Source organism: Physeter macrocephalus, chromosome 9, assembly GCF_002837175.3.
Source record: "Physeter macrocephalus isolate SW-GA chromosome 9, ASM283717v5, whole genome shotgun sequence".
NCBI classification, from domain to species: Eukaryota; Metazoa; Chordata; class Mammalia; order Artiodactyla; family Physeteridae; genus Physeter; species Physeter macrocephalus.
Window position 1 is genome coordinate 43,676,531 of NC_041222.1, and position 23,028 is coordinate 43,699,558.

Genomic DNA, 23,028 nt, shown 5'->3' on the forward strand with positions numbered 1-23,028 from the left:
GCCGCTCCGCGGCATGTGGGATCCTCCCGGACCGGGGCACGAACCCACGTCCCCTGCATCGGCAGGCGGACTCCCAATCACTGTGCCACCCGGGAAGCCCCTCTCTTCCAGACTTTCTGTTGTTGTTGTTCTACTTTCCCTCCTTTTCCTGCCAGTGTCTGAGTTTTGCATCTGCTTAGACCCCCATCGGCAGTGTGTTTGCCGGGTCTCCTTGCCTCTGCTTACAGAACATGTCAGAGTCCAAATGAACTTTTCTTCAGCTTATAATTATTGAGAGGTTCTATTTTGTGCACAACACTCTACAAAGAAATTCATAACCTGGTCTGAAACATCCGTGTCTTAGAACTTCTGCTCTGAAACACTGGATAAGAGGTTTTGCCTAGAAGGAGCTATCTGATTGTGTTTATGAATCCACTGGTGAGCTGGAGGGGATGAGACCCATGAGGCCTGCCATCTGCCTTTCCAGGACAACCACCTGGAGAAGTTCTTCACCCTCTGCCATTCCCTGGAAAGCCAGGTGACCTTCCCCATCCGCCTGCTGGACCAGAAGATCAGTGAAGCGGCTCTGGAGCACGAGCTGAAGCTCAGCATCATTTGCCTCAACTCCTCCCGCCTGGAGCCCCTTGTGCTCTTCCTGCACCTGGTGCTGGACAAGCTCTTCCAGCTGTTCGTGCAGCCCATGGTCATCGCTGGCCAGACAGGTAGGAGGCCTGGGGGCCTGGGAGGAGGCAGGCAGTGCCTTGTTTTATGAAACACGATTTTCCAGAAGTTCTGGGAGCAGGGCCAGTGTGATCTTTCTGTTGAGGGTGTGAGTCCAAGGGAAACCAAGTCCACTGCTTTATTTTTTTTTTTTTTTGGAGATTCCCTGGATGTTTAAAAAAAAGGAAACATTAATATAGGATGCTTAAAATTATCGGGGTTTTTTTACATTAATGTGTTGAATGACTGAAGCCAATCCTTTAAATTCCATTCCTAGTAATTGATGGCTTTCTTTTACCTCTAAGATATTTTTTGTTGAGTTGACCAACAAGGGAATCCAATGTTTTAAAGAAATAAGACAACCCATATTAAATGGAAGGAAAGGAACTGTCTAAATTGAAATTCAATGTGATCCCTTTTTTTTTTTTTTTTTTTTTTTTGCGGTACGAGGGCCTCTCGCTGTTGTGGCCTCTCCCGTTGAGGAGCACAGGCTCCGGACGCGCAGGCTCAGCGGCCATGGCTCACGGGCCCAGCCACTCCGCGGCATGTGGGATCTTCCCGGACCGGGGCACGAACCCGTGTCCCCTGCATCGGGAGGCGGACTCTCAACCACTGTGCCACCAGGGAAGCCCCTGATCCCTTTTTTATTGAGATAAAATGCACATGCCATAAAATTCACTAAAGTGTACAATTCAGTGGTTTTTAGTATATTCACGAGGTAATGCAACTGTCACTATTATCTAATTCCAGACCATTTTCATCAGCCTCTAATGGAACCCCATACTCCTGAACAGTCACCCCATTCTCCCCTCCCCTCAGCACGCAGCAAACGCCCATCTTAAATGCTTACTTTTAACAAATGAACACTAAATACAATGTGTAAGACTTCCTTTGGAAATAATGTCATGTAGGGCCTGGGTCCAGTGGTTCTTCTAACTCCTGCAGGGGTAGACTGGCTGCTGTAGGGCATCTTTGTTTGACACTGTTTTCAGCTGGGCTTGTATTATTCTGTGCTCTCCAGCCCAGCAGATATCTTTGGGTACCATCCATGCTGCCAGTACTGTGCTCAGAGTTGTAGGTTTTGCAATAATAATCAAGAGCATATTGAACCTCAGAGGACTTACAATAAAATATAGCAAAGATCAGCAGCACAGGACACAAGTCCTCAAATGGACACAGCTAAATACTGTTGGGGTGATGGCGAGAGACATCCATCCGGGAGGATGAGGAAGGCCCCCAGGAAGAAGACTGCAATTGAGGTGGCTTTGAAGTGGGGTTAGAGGGAAAGAAGCCAAAATGGGGACAGTGACTGGCAAAAGCAGAGAACCAGAGTGTCTGCATCAGAAAAAAAGGAGTTCAGAAAAAAGTGTCAAAAACCACTTTTCTGGGAGTGTCAGAAAAGAAGGAGATAACACTGTTGGGCCATGGAATATGAGTAAGTTGGTGGGGAGGGAGAAATGAACGTGTAGCCTAGGACACATGGGGGACCTTTCAGAGCTAGGGAAGAGGGTGACCTCTGAATCCCTCAGTTTGCAGTGTATCCTGAGATGCATCTTCTGTGGCTCCACAGATAAGGAATCCTGCATTGTCGGCTAACTTTTCACACATGAAGCTGTTGCCTCTCCAGCTAGATTCCTGTGGAGTGGCCATCTGTACCCTCCCTGGATTTCCTTCTACACCCTCCACATATCTGGTGCACTGCTTTGTAGGCCCCAGCTATGGAATATAAACTTGTTCACTAGACAAAACATTCATTCACACATTTTGAGCCAATATTTGGGACTCCAGGGTGTTGCATTTATTCAGAACTTATCTGTGTCAGGCACCATGGAAGGCATGGTGGGGAGAGAAGAAAGTATGAGAAATGCACTTTGCTTCCAGCCTATCAGAGAGACAGAATTTCCCACTGGAAACAGCCCAAGAACCTTGTGATTTGGTGTCACTTAAGCCCTGTACTGAGTGGTGTCAGAGGCTTCATTGAGGAGGTGGGATGGTGCTTAGCATCGAAAGGTTAGTATGATTTTGTGGGTGGGGAGCAAGGAGGGCTTTCTAGGTGAGGACAGCAGCACGAGCAAAATGCAGAAGTGAGACGCAGACGTGTGATGGGGACAGTATAAAGACTGCCTTATTTTAAGGAAGTTGAATTTGAGCAGAAGATTTTTTCCCTCAAGACTCCGTTTTTTTCCCACAAGAGGGTACCAGGTGGGATAAGTAGGGTGGAGCCAGACTGTGGAGGGTTTGGAGCTCCTCAACAAGAGAGTGTACACGGTGAAGCATTGTTTGTACAGGTCCAGGGACTGGCATGATACACATACGTTTTTAGATTAATCTGTACACCAAGAATCTGTATTGTTCAACCGCCCATCTCAAACCATAGTGTGTGTAAGAATGACCTGGGCATCTTGTTAAAATGCAGATTCTGACTCAGTCGGTCCTGGGCGGGGCCTGAGATTCTGCATTTCTAATAAGATCCTATGTGATACTGATGCTGTCAGGACAGACCCCACCACGTAGCACCAGTTTACAGCGTGGTTTAGAGAGGGGAGGATGTCTGCACAGGCTCGCATCTTTGTCCTGAAGAACCACAGTGCTTGCAGAAGGAGGAAATGTGAAGTCCTTTGCAGTAAGCAGAGCTGGCGTGCTGGAGCTTACTAAAACCACTCACCCTGGCCCAGGGGGTTCAGCCTGGTTCAGCCGGTCAGCGGTCAGGACTCCTTGTCACTGCCCCAAAGAATGTTCCACCTCAGGCTCATTAAGGACTCACTGCAGGGCCGCCCATTTTTCTCTTGATTCCTCAGCCAACTTCTCCCAGTTTGCCTTCGAGTCTGTGGTGGTCACCGCCAACAGTCTGCACAACAGCAAGGGCCTGGGCAAGGACCAGCATGGGAGGAACTGCCTGCTGGCCTCCTATGTGCACTACGTCTTCCGCCTGCCCGAGTCGCAGAGGGACGTACCCAAGTCAGGTAACGTCTCCCTGTGCCCCGCCCCCGAGTATGGGAGCCTGGCGGGCAGCGCATCCTCACCCCCGCCCCACAGAATTCACAATAAAATTAAAAGCCCCAAAGTTAAATTTTGTCTTTCAGAATAAACAAAATTTACCTGAATGCTGAAATTAAAAGTTCATGTCTAGATTTTTCTCTCTTGCTTTCTATCTGCCTTCCTCCCTATTTTTATATTCCAAACACTTGTTTTTTCTGCCTATTTGATAATCCCTCACTGATCTTCACCCAGTCGGTACTTTCTGATTCAGTTGCAAATCCCTTCTTTTAAAAGCTGGAGAAGTGACAACAGATGCCTAGGATTCTAGGATCATAATGATAAGGAAAATAATATATATTTGATAGCTGTGGTAAGCAGTGGCCCCTAAACTTTTCATTATGAAAAAATAAATCCCTTTTCTCATTTCCCCCAAACTAAACTTCTGAAGTAATAATTCACTTCTCCATTCTTTTAAATTATTTACATAGGTAATAATCAACCACAACGTCTGGTCAGCATGATATAAAAAGTAGCATCAATAAGTTATTCCAGGCTCTAACAAAGGAACTTGGGCATATTTATTAGTCCATGCAGCCTCATTTTAAGTAAACCTGTAATTTTAAATGTTTTTTAAAAATACTCATAATATTCGTAGACTCACATAATCACCTTTGAACACATGTAAATATTTAAAGGTGAGAAACATTGCTATACAGTGTATACTTATTCTCATAAGATTCGGATGATTCCTTGGATTCTCAAATCTCGGAAATGCAAGACTTATAAAGCTGTCATCATTTAAATATTAAGAAATAAAAAATATCCACATTTTGAGCTTGTCTTGAGAAATCAGAACCTCATGGACTGTTTCCCCATGGCCATAATAAGCTGGAGATGAGGAGCAGCCCCTGTCTTTGGATGAGGCATGTGTTTCCAGCTTACCACAGTCCTCACCACTCCCTACTGCCTTACACCCTATCTTTCCACCAAAACATTGCCTCTCTGGCCTCCCCTAGGCATTTGCTAATAAGACCCTAATTCCAAGACCTAATCTAGTGGGTTTCCACTCTGCTATCTACCCCATCCCTCCTCAGTTCCTTCTCAAGTCCAATACGTGACTCTGATCCCCTTTCTGTTGACATGTCTGTACCTGGTGGGGTGCAGGCGGCCCCACTTCCTTCCCGGACCCTCGCTACCACACATACGGACGCACATCTGCTGCCGCTGTGAGTTCGAAGCTGATGCAGGCCCGAGTAATGAGCAGCAGTAACCCAGACCTTGCAGGGACGCACTCTGCAGCAGACGAGGAGGTTAAGAACATCATGTCTTCAAAGGTAAGGAAGATGTCAAACCCTGGAAAGAGACATGGGCTTTTTTATTTTTAACTAACACTTGGAGAGACAACACGAAGTTCAACCACTGCTGCTGCCCACTGTCTTGGTCTAATGCTCAGCTTTCAAGTTATTAATATTCTTTTCTTTTGAAGTGACTGAGATCATTCTGATGCCAGGCAAGACTGGCATTTGAAGGTGTGCGCAGAGTTAGTGAACTCTGGTGGGAAGTTTCTCGAGCATAGCTGGTTTAGCCCCGTGGAGTCGATGAATACCATGAGTTTTATCTTCAAGGAAAAAAAATTGGCTTTAACTGTTTTTGATGCCTAGAAAGACTGTTCTTTGTTTTATTTTTTAATAACTTGCCTTTTAGATTCATTAACATCCATAGATAGATTGATTATCCCATGTAAGAATCCCAAAGATCAAAGCCAAATTTATAAACAAAAACCGAGATCCTGGGAGGGTTGGTGACTTGCCCTAGATTGTTTCCCTCCATGAATTCTTTACATTTTCTCATAAACTTTTTATTTTATAAAAGTTTTAGATTTATAGAATTATTGTCAATATATGACAGAAAATTTTTGTGTACTCAGTGCATAGTTTCCCTGTTATTAACATTTGACATTAGAACAGCACATTTGTCATAATTTATGAACCAATATTGATATATTATTATTATTAACTAAAGTTTATATTTTATTCAGATTTCCTCAGTTTTTCCCTAATGTCTGTTTTCTGTTCTAGGATCCCACCCAGGATACCACATTAGATTTTGTAGTGACGTTTCCTTAGCTCCTCTGTGTTGTGACAATTTCTTAGACTTCCCTTGTTTTTGAGGACTTTGACAGTTTTGAGGCATACTGGTCAGGTATTTTGTAAAATGTCTCTCATTTGAAATTTTTAAAAATTGTGATATAATTCACACACCGTAAAATTCACCCTTTTGAAGTGTATAATTCAGTCTTTTTTCATATATGTACATAGCTACCATGAATTCTTAATCTAAATTTTCTTTCCAGTTATCTGTGGCCTCAGGGTGGCTAAGCTTTTAGAATAATGTCATTTCCTCTGATGAAGGTAAATCAAACTCTGTAGGTTTTGACATCATTCCCCTTACACAAACCACCCACTTGAGACAGTACGTTGTGAGACAGGAAATCTGGAGACCAGGGTTGGGTCTCGATCTAATACCACCCAGGCCTGTGGCTATGGACAAGTCAATTCCTGCCCTGAGCCTGATTTTCCTCATCTCTGTAGAAGTTCTGAACCCTGGATGAATGTAAGAATCATCTATAGATCCACTCCTAGAGACTCTGATGACCTATAGGTTGTATCATATGAAATTGTTGATATTCTATCCTTTTTGACTTACAGAATCAACCCAGGGATGTGCTGGAGCTGGTTCATACCAGTTTCTGAAAGCTGATTGTTAAATTTTCAGGAACTTTCTGAACCAGTTGTTAAACGCAGACATCATTAAAAATTAAATTATATAAACTAACAAATAAGTTATATGGAAAACGAAGGTAATCTAAATGCAGTGTTCTGGAGCAGAACAGTACATTAGTGGCAAAATTGGTGAAATTCAAATAAAGTCTGTGGTTTAGTTAATAGTTAATGTGCCAATGTTAATTTCTTAGTTTTGACAAATGTACCATATTTATGTAAGATATTAACATTAAGAGGAACTTGGTGAAGGGTATCCAAGAACCACCTTTGCAACTTGTCCATAAATCTAAAATTATTCCCCTTTTAAGGGAGTACTCAAACCTCATCCCTTCTTAATTACTTTACTACATTTTACTGTTATCTATGTTCTTGAGGTTATTTATGCCTGCTGTACAGTGGAAATACTGTACAATGGTTTGCTACTGTACATCTCTTTGCAACACCATATTCGGTAATGTCATGTTAACTTGAAATCATAGCTATGATGGAAGCATTCACAAGCACAGAAATTGGCAGATTCTACCAGTCAACCCCTCCCCTCCGAGAGCTGGTTGTTAAGCATTTGCCAGCACACCCTGGTTCAATTTTGCATCTAAGTCCTCTTTATAAGCAGTATCTTTTCGGATCGCTGAGGGGAGAAGTGGTCAGCAGCTGTTATCCACAGACTTGATTATTACGGTTTCCTTTAATGAAAGTGAAAATATTAAATTTTCTCTGTAGACTAGGTTAAGAATTTTTAAATTATTCTGTAGTGAGGGGAAAAAAAATTGTCTAACTAGAAGTATCAAGCATGATCTTCCTTTCAGAAGCGGTTTTTTGACAATTTATTAAAGAGTGTTTAGGAGACTGGGTAAAGTACCATGGTAACCCACAGAGAGGCACTGTTCCCACACATTGTTTTTTTTCCTGCTCTCCCAATTAAGTCAGAGACTTAGAAAGTTGAAGGGACTGTTCAGCACCTGGTGGTTCTTAACTAGGATTTAACTATAGGTGGCTACACACCAACTCACAGTGAATATCTCAGGAGCGAGTAGAATTAGGTGTAACTTTACCTTCTTTGATTTGTTTTATGTTTATTTTTGGCAGTTATTTTACCTTTGTAACCAGAAAAAAAAAAAAAAAGAAATATGTTAACAATGAATTCTAAGCTTGTGATTTCCAGGCCGTTGGCTCATCTTTCTGGGGACCACTGTTGGTTGACTGCTGAGTCATGGTTTGTGTATTTCAGATGGCTGATCGTAGCTGCATCCGGATGTCTTACTATTGCTCTGGCAATAACGATGCTCCAAGTTCAACAACAACCCCAAGGCCAGTCAGCAAAAAGGTACTGAACAGGCAGTGTGAGAATAATTTGCCCAGCCTCTCACCATGATTGAAAATAGATGCCATCAAGTACTCTCCTGTCTTGTTCCTGCCCTCCTAACACACACACACACACACACACACACACACACACACACACACACGCACGCGCGCGCACACACACACACTTTTGCAGCCCTGTCCCAGGTGCCCCATTTTTTGACCACCTAATTACCTACTAATTCAGTGGTTCCCTAACTTACCGTGCATCAGAAGTATCTGGGTGGCTTGTTAAAACTGACTGCTGGGGCTTCCCTGGTGGCACAGTGGTTGTGCGTCCGCCTGCCGATGCAGGGGAACCGGGTTCGCGCCCCGGTCTGGGAGGATCCCACATGCCGCGGAGAGGCTGGGCCCGTGAGCCATGGCCGCTGAGCCTGCGCGTCCGGAGCCTGTGCTCCGCAACGGGAGAGGCCACAGCAGAGGGAGGCCCGCATACCACACACAAAAAAAAAAAAAAAAAAAAAACTGACTGCTGGCCCTACCCCTAGAGTTTCTGATTCAGTAGATCTGAAGTAGGGCCCAAGGATTTGCATTTCTGACAAGTTCCCAGCTGATGCTAGTCCAGGAACCACACTTTGAGAACCTGAGAACTGCTGTGTTAGCTTCTTTTTTGGTAAAAGGAGAGCTGGGGACAATTCATCCTCAAAAAGTGAATGGCAATAATTAGGTATCATTTATTTCAATACGATATCAAACATGAAAAGCCTTGTAATTCTTTCCAGTCAGCCTTACCTATGAGTTCAGAGACCTGACAAGCTGTTAAACTGCTCCTCAGAAAGAACTCCTTATATTAAGAGGATTCTCCAGTTGTCACGTCATGTGTGGTCCAAGGGGTGGAGGATAAAGAAACTGTCTGCCCCAAGTTTTCTCCTCTGCCAGGCACCCAAGAGTCTCACCATTTTAGTAGCTACTTAAGTTAAGGTCTTGAGTGTCTTTCAGGACCCCTATTAAAATGTAAATATGCTGATTGGAAGGATAACACAGGAAGCTCTTTGCAACAGCTAACACCACTGGGAAAGGTGTTAAACAGGCATGGAGGGAATGAGCTTCAGCACAGCTCACTTTGGACCGGCTGAGGGAAAGATCAGGCATGAGGAGGCCCTAGCAGGGTCCAGTGCCTGCAGACTTGGCAGTAATATGGGCTCCATTTGTCTGGAAAGAGGTACCAGGAATTAATTCTAACAGGAGGAGTAAAAGAAGATGTCATGAGGTGCTGAAAATAAATATTTCACTTACTTTAAATCTTAGCTTTGGACTTTGCAGGGAGTGGTTACAAGTACCGTTTTCCTTCTTAAAAACCATGATTTGCTTACAGCCTGGCTTGCTTCAGGCAGGGCCTGATTTCTTCTGGGCACATTTACCTTGTTTTGATTTTGTTTCTGGTCATTTCAATGACCAGGAAGAGAATCAGTCATTTCAGAGGGAGGTTTAACCAGTGTGTTTCCTTAATAGCTCAGCAAACTGGGTTTAGCTGCTTGGCTATTTTCTGTAACCTCCGGAGCCAGGTGTTCTTGTAATAATGTTGCCTGGTAAGCAACATAAATTACTTTAAGAAGCGGCTTATCCTCCTCTAATCTCCTCTTGCCTTAAGATTCTGGCAGTCAAACTGACCTATTTTCCAGAGGTTACCTTTGAAGCTTGTGGAGCGTGTCTTCCCTACAATGGGAAGATCCGGGTGTAGCTGAGTTACATCAGGGCAAGCTTAGACCACCTGCTAGATTAACAGGCAGCCCTGCACCTCTTCCAGGTGGGAGAGCTTCCCTCATGTCTCACAACAGCACACAAATGTGTTCATGTGTATTGAGATTATAAAGGTTTGACTCGCCTGACAGAATGAAGTGGGACCAATGACAAGCTGAAACACTTCAGCATTCTCCATTCATCCCCATTAACCATCAGGGGATGTAAATAGTTTGAATACCCAGACATCTGCACAGAGATTTTTCCATTTGTCTCCTTTTAGTTTAGCTGAGTAACTCTCCAATTTTACTGTACATAGAATCAGTAAATTGTGTTACATGCCTACTGTACACTGTGGGTAATTTAAAGGTTTGTCAAGGGTAAGCTTTGCTCTAATAAATTTTTGCTTTGGGTGTTGACTTTAAAACTTTATTTCCACATACACCAGTACTCTAGGATGTGATATTAGGGTGTTCAAGTAGTTTCAGCTTTCTTACCCACTGAGCAATAAAAAATGAGTTCATCTGTATTTATTCTAGATTTTATGGTTGTAAAATGAATGGAATCCACAGAAAATGCCAAGACATCATTTTTGCCGTCAGTTAGGGTGACCAGCTATCCTAGTTTCTCCGGGACTTAGGGGGTCCTTGGGATGTAGGACTTTCCGTTTTAAGACCAGGACAGTGTTGACTGAGAAGAACGCACATCCTAAACATTGAGAATTATGTTTTATTTGGGGACATTACCGAGGACTATAGCCCAGGATACAGTCTCTCAGATATCTGAGAGACTGTTCCAAAGAGGTAAGGGAAGAGCCAGGATATATAGGGATTTTTGCTGAAAAAAAAAAAAAAAAACCATGTAGTTCAACATCAAAAGATGTTCATGAAAAACAGACATCTCAAGTTAATGATTTTAGTGTTTTTCTATGTATGGGAAGATGCGAGAGTCTGAGCTCATTGAAATTATTCCTTAGATATGCATCTTAACTATCTAGGGCCAAGTATCCTGTTTTTGTTCATCCTGAATTCCCCTCAGGGTGCACCGTCTGGGTCTCAGTGGCTGATGGCTTGATGGTCTGGAAACATTTGTTGTTCACTGGAATAAGCAGGCAACATTTGTTGTTTACTGAAATGACAGGCAACATTGTTTTTGTCCACAACAGTCTCAGGCAAACTGAGATGAGTTGGTTGCCCTACCTTTAGTCTTAAACTTGTTCCCCATCAAAGCTGTTGTCAAGAGTATTAACAAGTATCCAGATAAAGTAGGGAATGGGAAAGATGCAAACCGTGTAAAAAATCACTGTCTGCTACATCTGCAGTCAGATGACTTGACAGGGAGTGTAGACATAAAGTGGAGCAACTGACCCTGGGACAAAGAAGTATAGAAGTTGGGTGAATTCAAGCTGCTACCCCTATGCCTTTTAATGCAGACAATCTACTGATAAACCCAAACCTCGTTTCCCACAAAGCCATAGCAGGATTATAAAAACAAAAATTGTGGCGGGCTTCCCTGGTGGCGCAGTGGTTGAGAGTCCGCCTGCCGATGCAGAGGACGCGGGTTCGTGCCCCGGTCCGGGAAGATCCCACATGCCGGGGAGCGGCTAGTCCCGTGAACCAAGGCCGCTGAGCCTGCGCGTCCGGAGCCTGTGTTCCGCAACGGGAGAGGCCACAACAGTGAGAGGCCCGCATACCGCAAAAAAAAAAAAAAATCCACCTGCTGATGCAGGGGACATGGGTTCAAGCCCTGGTCCGGGAAGATCCCACATGCCGCAGAGCGGCTGGGCCCGTGAGCCATGGCCGCTGAGCCTGCGCGTCTGGAGCCTGTGCTCCACAACAGGAGAGGCCACAACAGTGAGGGGCCCACGTACCGCAAAAACAGACAAACAAACAAACAAAAACCAAAAATTTTTCCATCTAGAAGGGAGTTGAAATACCATCTAGACAGTGGTTCTTTGATTGAGGTCCCTGGACCAGCAGTGGCAGCATCACCCGGGAACTTGTTAGAGATGCAAATTCTCAGGCCCCACCCCAGACCTACTGAATCTGGAACTCTGGAGGTGGGCTCAGCAATCTGTTTCTTAACAAGCTCTCCAAGGGATTCTGACGCACATTCAAGTTTGAGAACCACTGCTACCAACTGAGTTTATAGATGAGAACATTGAGGGTAAGGAGAGGAACAGCTTACACATGGTCACACAGAGGGTTTACAGTGGGACCTGGAAGGAAAAGAACAGAGTCTCAGTTCCGACTGCTACCCAGGAATGCTTCCCCCATAGAATGTATTAGCTTCACTCCCCTGCCGAGGCCATTCCTTCAAACCCAGCTCTCCAGTAAGGTTTAGAAGCCCCATGTGCACAGGTTTCCAGTGACTCAGAATGCTCTACTGCCTTTTCTTTTCAAGAAAGGATTAAAAATACACTCCTGCTGTGCCCCCTTCCTCTCTCGCAACTCCTGCCTGTGTTGTGTGGCTCTGGGGATTTGGGATCCACACAGCCTTCTCCTACCTACTTAAAAGGCCTTCCAGTCTCAGATTATGTCAGCATTGACTCTGCCATCCACTGTGGTCTAAGACATCTAGGACACGTACTAACAAGCTATTACAATTGGGAAAAAAGAAAAGTGGGGTTGGCGAATAAAGCACCTAGTACAGACCATCATTATGTGAGCGTAATGTTTTTGTGTTTGTTTGTCCAGCATTTCCATGAGGAGCTTGCCCTGCAGATGGTGGTCAGCACTGGAATGGTGAAAGAAACCGTCTTCAAGTACTCCTGGTTCTTCTTTGAGCTTCTGGTGAGATTCCTGCATGTTTATATCTGTGCTCGGTAGGGCACGAAAAGCAGACAGGCAGTGAGGTTTCCCATAGTAGGAACTGACATCTTATCTACTGAATTTGCTCCTGCAGAAAACCTGGGATCATTCCTTCAGTTTTAACTCTCCCTCGGCCCTTCATCCATCTTCCACCAAATCTTACTGATTCCACCCTGAAAATCTACTTGCCACCTGCCACTTCTCACCAGTCTTCACCGCTCCCCGCCTAGTCAAGCTGCTGTCATGTCTGCACTCGCCTCCTCTTTGCCCACCTGCATTCATTTGTGCCCTCTACGCATCCAGTCTGCACAGGGCAACTCAAAATTAAGCAGATAATGACACTCCCCTCTTTAAAACCTTTCAGTGACTTTCAGTGTACTGGACATAAAGCACACATTTTCCTCATGGCCTAAAAAGCCCTTGGATGATTCTGTTTCCCTTCATCTCTAGCCTTATCTTAGACCCTATTCCCCCTCATTCAGCCACATTGTTTCCAGTTTGGTCCTTTGAAGATGCTGAGACCTTTTCAGCCTCAGAGCCTTCTTAAGATTCTTTCCCCTGTACATACCTTTCATGCCCCCCCACATACATACACACTTTGGGAGTTCTTCTCTTTAGGTTTCAGCTTTAATGTCACCACTTCTGAGAGTCCTTTTCTGACCACCTTATACCGTAATATGTCTTCCACTCTATTCCTCTCCTTTTAAACACCCTCTTTATTTCCTTCCTAGCACTTATCACAATTTGTAATTGTTCTTCTCTCTTGCCTATTGGATTTCTAGGATTGGGGGTCTATCTTCTTCATTATCTTATCTCTAGCCCCAGAACATGGCTTGGCATCGTACAAGCACCAACTAATATTTGTTGGGGGGAAAAATGAAACTTGTAAATCTGTTTACCTGCAGCTTCTATCTGTTCTTTAGCAGAAAAGCAAAAGGGACAGCATAGTCTTTAGTTTAAAAATAAAGAGAATAATAGTAATACCTATTTTATACTAGAAGTGAAAGGATTTTGCCATAAAGCCACTAGAATAAGCATTTTGTCAATGTTGATAAATTGAGATGCATTGTGAAATGAGGTTAAATGAAAAAGGTATGAAAGCACAGACACTAACTACATAAAAATGCACATACAAACAATCCAGAGGTTAAAGAATAGATTGAGATTTAGTGATAGAGTTAGCTTTATATTGACTGGGTTCTCTCCTCTGTGACACTGTTAAAGTGGATAATTTTTTTGAGAGAGCGATGGTGGGACTTTCACCTGAGCTCTAGTTTATCTATGTAAGTTCAAGCCCAAGTAAAAGAGAACAATACTGAACAATAAGACATAGAGGACAAGAGGGTCAAAGGAAACAAAAATAAAACACACATTGGGGAGGAAATGGGAAGTAGTGTGCAACAGAGTTAAAAAGAAGTGAGGCCCATGCCATAGAAGCACATCCAGGATGCAAATCCCTTAGAGTTTCACCAAGTTCCCACCCCTCATTTGAGAAAGGTATTGCTAGCGAGATGTTTTTTCCAAACACAGTGCCAGATGCCTGCAGCAGAATCACCTAGGGTGCTTAGTGAGAATAAAACAAATCTGGAGCCCCTCCCTAGAATACTGAGTGCAATGAGGAGGGGGAAGCCGGCGGTGCATGAACCTGGCTGCCCAGGTGCCTTCCAAGCATGCTGAAGATCCACTGGTCCACACCACCTCTGCTCTGTGAGGCCCGAACAGAGCTAAGGGTCTCTGTATGCAGCCAGCACCAGGAGTTTGCATTCTAAAAGCCAAGCTGATTCAGGTGGGTGGCTGCAGCTCACAAGTCTTGGAGCTAACGCATTAGCAGTGAGACATGAGCTTTGCAATCTGGCAGGAAGAGGCTGGCCATAAACTCTGTCTTGAGGCAAGAGAAGCCCCACCACTGGGGGGGGCTTCCCTGGTGGCGCAGTGGTTGCGCGTCCGCCTGCCGATGCAGGAGAACCGGATCGCGCCCCGGCCTGGGAGGATCCCACATGCCGCGGAGCGGCTGGGCCCGTGAGTCATGGCCCCTGGGCCTGCGCGTCCGGAGCCTGTGCTCCGCAACGGGAGAGGCCGCAGCAGAGGGAGGCCCGCATACCACAAAAAAAAAAAACAAAACAAAACAAAAAAACACCACTGGGTGCCCGGTACATCCTGTTTCTATGTACCCATCCTACCACCATCAAGTTTCTCCATAAAGAAGATTTACTCAGGTGGTAATCTATCTATAGATAATTCATACAAATAATCTTCAACTGAGTTGATCTGCCATATTGCAAATTTTAAAAGACATGATGCAAAAACTCACTTTGACATTGTGGAATCTCTTAGAAGAGAGGCCCAAAGGAAAGCAGTATCTCAGTTCAAGGATGTTTCATGTCATTTACTCACACAATGCACACATATGCACACACTTCACCTAATCATTCTTAGATCTTATTTAGTAGCTATGTATTATAAGCTCTATCGTGAGCAGTTATCCCCGGTGCAAACACAGGACCCTGAGGCTAAGTAGGGGTTTGCCCAGCCCTCTCAGCCAGGGAGGGGCAGGGCCTCAGTTCCGCAATGCTCTGGTCCAAATTCTGTTCCTCTGCCATTCTGCTTCTCCTTGGAAGCTTAACATGACAAAACATTTTCTTAGCCTAACGTATTAACAACATGCGAAACCTTTGTATCCCGAAGTCAACTTTAATGGAGTGCTGCAATCACTCTCCCTTTCTCAGTCGGCATGAACTCAGCATTGCTAGCCCTAAATGGCTCCTCGTGGCATCTTAGAGCTCTCTTTCAAAGGCAAGTTTGCATTCTCTGCAAATGTAATGATACTCTGTCCTTCATATAATACCAGTGACAGCTGGCATCCCCAAGGAAGGAAAAATAACACCTAAAATGTGTTGAGCATCTATATACATGCTAGGCACCCTTGTAAGCATTGTAAGTGTCATCTGGTTGAATCCTCAGATGACCCTCAGGCAGGAGCTTTCCATCATCCCCAGTTTACAGAAGGGGTTGGAGGAAGGGTGGAGGCCATAAGGAGAAGTCTCCAGGTCCGCCAAAGACTTCATCAGTACCATTTCAGTGCCCCTAACTGCAGGGATCTGAGAACCATGGAACAGGTGAAAATTGCTTTTGATCTTGCACATTTATTTACTAGGACTCAGTAGGCTCAGGGAAGAAAGCAAAAGCTAAAGCTGATAGCCCTCCTTCCTCTAAGAGTCCTTTATGGTAAACAGATGCAGAAGCTGGAAAGAAAATCCTACTGATACGAGTGCTTGGAGGGGGTTGGTCAACATGCAGATCACCCAGGATACTGACTACCCGGTCGCCCAGGGCTCTGCAGGTTATAACTAAGCCTGTCAGGGTCCTCGCAGGACAGCGTTGGCATTGCTCAAAAGGGTTAACTGAAAAGCATTTATCAAAGGGACTTTGCCCAGGGTATGTACCAGGTTACAGGAGCAGATAAGGGTTGGTGAGGCACCCTGGGAGCAGGAGGTGCTGGAAGCATTTCTCTCTCCTAGCTCTAAAGAAGCAAGGGTATGGAATACTGTAACTGGGGGCAAGAGAAAGCTGAGGCAGAGAAGAGGGTCCACGTGACAAGGAGCTGGCATCTTAGAGAAACACTGCCATTGCCAGAAGCACGCTGCACAGGGATGAGGGCAGTGGAGTGGATGGGTACCTGGACCACTCTTCTCCTGCCCACTGGTCCCCTGATGGTGCCTCCCATTTGCCAGGTCCAACCAGAAGCCTAAGTTCAAGGAGTCCTGAATGATGTAGTCTATAGGGATCAGCTTCCCAGGGCTCAGAGATAGATGGAGAAGGGCAAGAAAGGGAGCTGGAGTTTGCATTTGGAGGCAAATGGAAACTATCAGCCCCAGCCAGGACTTTGCAAGGAAACCGATCTTGGACCCAGACAGGACGCCCAGTCCTCCACGCATTGCTTTTGCATTTGCCTTACAGATGCCTAGGAAGTTGTTTCAAAACCAAAACAGTTTTTTTTCCCAAGAAGCTTGAGGAGAAAGGAACGACGGCCTCCTTGGGCCTAGCCAACAAACAACCTGGGCAATTTAACACCCTTTAGTTGTATTAATGCCCACGTGCTAATGAACAACCACTTTGGCATCAGAGCTGTTGAACACAATCCTTGGGCAGATTTCACACTTGCTAATGAATAAATCCCCATGCTTCTAGAAATTGCTGAGCCAGACTTTGGGGATCCAGAGGTAAATGGTGACCCAGTTTACCCAGGACATGAAGTTCTACACCAAGGGGTTCTTGGTTTCCCAGCTTTGAATGGGTCACAGAGGCCAATATGGAGGAAAATATTTTCCTGCCTTATCCCACCCTACAAATAACGGGCCAAGTCTCCACTTCTACTTCTACTGGGTGTTCCTCTCTTGAGATGCAAAGAACGTAGTAGTTGGCAAGTAGCTGACAGTCTGGCAAGAGACCAATAGTTGGAGGTATGGTATTGTGAGGATTATCTATTTGTTCGTAGGATGGCCAAACTCAGCAGGCAGGAGCCGAACACAACAGTGAGTTCTAAAAGCCCGGTGCTGGGGTGGGTTAGGCAGCAGGGAATCAGGAGCACGTAGCTCTAAACAAAGGGGCCTCGTCTTCCTTGGTCCTTTGTTAGGATCATAGTGAGACAGGCGTTTTGTCAGACAAATATCGGGTCCAGTTCCCACCCCTCATTCAGGTCTTCCATCAAGTACATGTGACTCTGTGGGGTATAGACACTTTAGTGTGTCCTGAGCCAAGAAGGACTCTATTGGGAAGAGAAACTGTGGTTCTTACGCTGGGCTTCAGGATTTTATGTTCTTAGGTCTTTATTTGGCATTATCTGAACCCAGAAAACACATTTACCTATCTGTATGTTTTCACTTCTTAATTTAACTCTTCTGTGTTTTGTTTTGTTTTTGTTAATCTCTGTTTATCTCATTGCTAAAAATATTGCCACCCCTGCATTCTTAGAAACAGAAGTCTGCTGTTAGCGCTCTTGGGAGTGAAAGTCATTTTCCCATACACTGTCTTTGTCCCCTGTTCTTCCAGCCCTGACCTAGTGGGTCACCTTCCGGCCAGTGTGGGTGGTTTAAGTTCCAGGGCCATTTCTTTATGCAGTAACTCTCAGACTATTGTGGACACATTTATGGAAAGGGTAGGCACCTGACCACAGCCTCTCCCAGCCTTTCCCGTCAGACTGTTGCTAATAGCTCTGAGCAGCTTCCAACAAGATGCAACCTCAGGCTGTATCAAAAGGGGGTGTATTGACCCATAATCTCCTGGCCTAGGAAGAAGTCCAAAAAATAAGCACGATTTTGACTTAAAATTGTGGTAGGCATTGAGTTGGTATTGTACTAGTCATAATACAGAGAATCACTGATTGATATACAGGTTTTTATTTAAACTACATATACATTAAATATGTATTTTAAATATATAATTATATAATATAAATGTATACATATATATGTATATTTAGCAAGCTAGTCGTATAAAACTCAGAACATAATTTCTCCTAGAGGTAATGTTCCAAGCAGTGGTTAAGTTTCCAGCTAGCATACTATAGAATTGTTTCTGGAAAAACTGTTCTGTTCAACTGGAAACTTGACATAAGAGGACCATTTCTCTCTTCTTCTCCTTACTGTAGTTTCAGAGACAGAAATTACTTCAGTTCACATAAAAAACAGTCTCATAAACAGTTCCTCTTTCTGGAATGTGTTGTGTGCCATGATAGGGTGGTGCCTCAGTGGCCCTAGGGGCCCAGTCTAGGTCTGCCTTCCCAGTTGAGAGAAAGGGAGTCTTGTGACACCGCAGCTAAAGAATTAAGCTCCCTGGCTTTGTCAGCAGCAAGAAGGGAGCCCCTTGACTTGGGGTCAAGAAGGGGGCACCCTTCCCACCTCCTGCCACCATGGTAACCATCCGAGTGTCAGGAGCATTTTTCAGATCAGAGCCTGCTTGGGCAACCACCAGCACAGATAGAGTGTTAGAAAGTCCATTGTTAATGAGCTTTTCTTCCAGGCTTTTCCCCTTTTCCACAGTGTACAAGCAGGTCACCAGTTTCCACATTGACATTTCCCCTATCTTCTCTGCAGGTGAAAAGCATGGCCCAGTATGTACACAACATGGACAAACGGGACAATTTTCGGAGGACTCGTTTTTCCGACCGTTTCAAAGATGACATAACTACTATTGTTAATGTGGTCACCTCGGAGATTGCAGCCCTTTTAGTAAAACCTCAGCGGGTAACTGTGTCATTTTACTCTTTACTTTCTGAAATTTTTTACCTTGGGCATATGTTATTTTCATAATCAAAGAAAAATAAGCATCATCTTAAAACAGTAATTAAAATGTAACTAACGTACTGCATAACAACTAAATGCAGTTTGTTATAGTGGACAGGACCCTGGGGTGGGGATGGGGACTGCCAGCAAGAAATTACAATATGGAATTGCAATAGTTTAAATTATTGTATCAATGTAGCTACGAGAGATAATATTCTTATTCTTTGGAAATATACCCTGAAGTATTATGAGGTAAATGGGCATGATATTTGCAACCTACTCTCAAATGGTTCAGAAAAAAATTGTATATGCAGAGAGAATGATAAAGCAAATGTAGCAAAATGTCAAGTATTGACGCGTCTAGTTAAAGGAGTTCTTTTTACTATTCTTGCACCTTTTCCTTAAGTTTGAAATTATTTCAAAATAGAAAGTAAAAAAATATGTAAAATGAAATAAAACAAAATTCTAAAATTTGAAGAATTTAAAATTCTATAAAATTTGAAGCAGCAGTGATCATTATTAATACCTTTATCATTATGAAGAATTTGTATGCTACCATACAGATACTCAGGAGAAGTATTTGTATGGTAGCATACAAATACTACAGGTAGCATACTTCTCCTGTACTCAAGAGAATAAATTTCCATTTGGTTATTTCTTATGGCAAATTTTGTGAGAGCGGCAATGGTGTCTCCATTTTGGCAGGCATGAAAAATGAGGCACAGTGAGGTTGATAAATTTTCCAAAAGTCACACAGCTAGCAGCAAAGTCAAGACTGAAGATTCCAAGCCCAGAATATTCAGTTTCTTAAGGAGTGGTCCATGTGGAGGATGCTAAAAGCATGAGGACTTGCCACTCCATGGTAACTGTGGAAACTACCAAGTCTCCACCCATGACAGTGGCTGGTCAGCTTGGCCTGAATTTGCAAACTGTACGTGATAACAAGAGGAAAATATTTTAAAATCATATTTTCAATAGTGTCAGAGCAAATTGATTTATAATTCTGAGAATAAAGGACATAAACATGAAAAAGTGAATCCCCAATTGCTCTGAAGTGCTGTGAAAATCCCTCATAAATATGAGCACTGAGAAGTAATACAAACAAAACCATGGCCTCGATTCATGCAAGAGTTTACCGTGTATGACTCTGACCTCTCTTAGGCTGGGAATGCTGTCTAATTGGAGAAAAAAAAATCCTTAAGTAAAAACTGGTTCTTTTATCCTGATTAGATTTTCTGCAACAGTCCTTACAAATTAAGAGTCTATCTCATTGAATGTAGTGAATACATTTCAAGTTACTTTTGCCAAAACAATAGTTATCAGAATTGAATAAATTATAGTAGAGCAATATAAAGAAATATAAGAAATATGAGAAACTAGAATGTGGGAAAATGTTCATAGTATAATGTTGAATGAATAAATTTAGGACCCTGTTGTAGATAGAGAATGAGCTCAATTATATACAAATAAATATGCACGTAGGAAAAAAAGCCTAGAAGGAAATGTACCTAAATATTAACAGTGGATAAGGAATTACTTCATTGAACACTCATGGCGTCAATTAAGTTCTAAATTATATTTGCTGTAGCTTTGCAGGGTTACCTGCTTTGCTCAGTATCTTCCAGAGGGACACTGGCTAAAAACATAGGACCTGCCTCTCCCAACTTTCCCATCAGAGACCTGGGAGTTTATGACCAGGGTTTACCATCAAATGATGTGGGTGTTTGTATGTTTGTTTTTAAGGAAATTGAACAGGCGGAAAAGATCAACATCAGCCTGGCTTTCTTCTTGTATGACCTCCTCTCACTCATGGATCGTGGCTTTGTGTTTAACCTCATCAAGCATTATTGCAACCAGGTGAGTGTTCCCTCAGACCCGCCCCCCCCACCCCCCCAGCCCTGTTGTTCTGGTTCCTTCCCATCTGATGTGATGCTCATTGCCGTGGCATGCTCTTTTGTTCATTGCCAAGTTAGACAACTTGACTCTTGTACATTCTGGGTTTTGTGGTATATTCTTCAAGTCATTTGTTTTATGCCATGGACGTCTGTAGACACACTGGTTTGTGTGGATTCCTGAAGCATTTACCAACCCAGCACAGAAGAGCCAACAAGTTAATCTATGGGAGTTGAAATTTGTTAGTGATATGAGCTGCTTTCTTCAATTTAACATTTAACAGAAATTACATGACTGTAGCATTCAGTCTTTGACCAGGTATAGAATTGAAAATATGAGGTCTCTCTTCTCATATCAGGGTAATTAATTAAATTGTAGTTGTGAAATAATGACATTAAAGAACCCTGGTAAAATCAAAGAGACTGAATTTGACCTGGCACGAAGCAAATACTGTCCTCTGGTGTATCTGTAGAGGGTTAGTTCCAAGACCCCTCCGCAGCTCCCCCAAGGATACCAAAATTCATGTATGCTCAAGTCCCTTCTATAAAATAGCATAGTATTTGCAAATAATTTACACACATCCTCCCACATACTTTAAATCATCTCTGGATTACTTATAATATCAAGTATAATATAAATGCCATATAACTAGTTGCCAGTACAAATTCAAGGTTTGCTTTTTGGAATTTTCTGGAATTTTTTTTTTCCTGAATATTTTTCAATCCTCAGTTGGTTGTACCCATGGATACAGAAACTGTGGATACAGAGGGCCGACTGTATTTTATAATCCAGGAGCATCTTATCAGTGCCCCAGATTTTTCAAATGGAATTCTTCTTTTGTTCTCTAGCCTCCTCAAACTATCCCAACAATAGAAATGTAAGTAGCAGTTATTATTGCTGCTGCTCCTTTCCTTCCATATTCCTACTTTAGGACCACCACCACTATCCTTGCCACTAACATCACTACCCACCATCACTGTCTTCACTGCCACCAGTATCACCACCCACCACCTCCACCATCACCATCACTGTCACCACCCCTGGTTTCTTCCACCCCTGGACAAAGCACTGTGTTAAGCACTTTATAGAAATTGTATCATTTGATCCTTGCAAGGTGTCATTGTCAATATTTTGCAGATTATAAGGCTGAAATTTAGAGGAGTTATGTAACTTCTCCAGGGAAGAAAGAGCCATGGCTACCTAACTCGAGGTATAGTAGGGTAATTACTCTGTACCTTAGATAAGTCATTAAATTTCTTATCTAAGAAATTCGTGACCTTAGATAAGTCATTACATTTCTATGGGTCTCATTTCCTCATCTGTAAAATAAAAGGATCTCCTCTCCCCACTAAAAAGACCATGACTATTCTAAAGAGACTCCTAATACGGAAGATGACTTATAAAAAGCGAATCCTAAGGAAACATCAGAAGTCCCAGAGCACCAACATCTTGTGCAGCCTAACCTCCTAACCCTGCATTGATCTTCCGTCCCTATCCCACCAGATTGGAGTGGTGGAGGAATGTGCCATTTCTCTTTGCCATCCCTCTCAGGTGTTTAGGATTGCAGGTCACTGGATGAATTGCAAAAATAAATTAATATGTCTTTCAAAACTTGAAGTTGAATATATGGAAAGGAGATTCTGGAACACCACTGTAAGCCCAGGGTTAGCCTCTGTTAAAGAAAAAATTTATCCATGACACGTGGTAAACTGTAAGGCAGACTTTATTCAGGACCATCATGATAGGTGTAGGGACCACTGCACCACAGTTTTTCAGTAGGGGAGAGAGATTGTGTTCAACTCTGAATACAACAGGAAAAATGCCAATTTATAGCCAAGGAACAGGGTAGGAATAGTCAGTGGATGAAAAATTACTAAGAGGAAACATCAGGGGTAAAGGAAGAATTCTGGCCAAACTAACCTAACAGGATTTTGCTGAAGGCAGGCCAGGTGATCATTTACCACCTGGGGTATGGTGAGGGATGAGGAATTTGGTCAGATCTCAAGAGTGATCAGTTATCAAGGGTGAGGGATTCTGGCTAAACTGACTTAGCAACATCCTTGTGAAAACAGGGCCATTGAGGCTACTGCTTTGGGTCCTGACCTTTGCAAAGGATGTTTTGGGAACTTCCCTTTACTCTTTCTTAAACATTGCTAAAATTATTTTTGAAATTTCTGTCTTCATGGAAGTTTCAAGGGACCTATGAAAGATGGCCACAATGCGGTCTTCTTTCAAATGCAAATATCTTGTGCTTTCATAGAAAATATAAACAGACCAATCACAAGCACTGAAATTGAAACTGTGATTAGAAATCTTCCAACAAACAAAAGCCCAGGACCAGATGTCTTCACAGGCAAATTCTATCAAACATTTAGAGAAGAACTAACACCCCTCCTTCTCAAACTCTTCCAAAATATAGCAGAGAGAGGAACACTCCCAAACTCATTCTACAAGGCCACCATCACCCTGATACCAAAACCAGACAGAGATGTCACAAGAAAAGAAAACTACAGACCAATATAACTGATGAACATGGATGAA

The 23,028-nt window shown here is 43.3% G+C and overlaps 1 protein-coding gene across 3 annotated transcripts in view; it reads left to right on the forward strand.

Moving 5' to 3' along the window:
• DOCK8 (dedicator of cytokinesis 8) overlaps positions 1–23,028 on the forward strand; it is a 227,161-nt gene that overhangs the window by 142,841 nt on the left and 61,292 nt on the right. For all 3 annotated transcript variants that reach the window (XR_008618228.1, XM_024126730.3, XM_007129204.3), the window contains 7 exons: positions 467–701; positions 3,498–3,662; positions 4,843–5,012; positions 7,690–7,785; positions 12,200–12,295; positions 18,406–18,555; positions 20,338–20,451. Coding sequence is in view for 2 of the 3 variants with exons in the window: in XM_024126730.3 (XP_023982498.1) it covers positions 467–701; positions 3,498–3,662; positions 4,843–5,012; positions 7,690–7,785; positions 12,200–12,295; positions 18,406–18,555; positions 20,338–20,451 (1,026 nt within the window). In the remaining variant the exon portion in view is untranslated. The remainder of the gene's footprint in view (positions 1–466; positions 702–3,497; positions 3,663–4,842; positions 5,013–7,689; positions 7,786–12,199; positions 12,296–18,405; positions 18,556–20,337; positions 20,452–23,028) is intronic.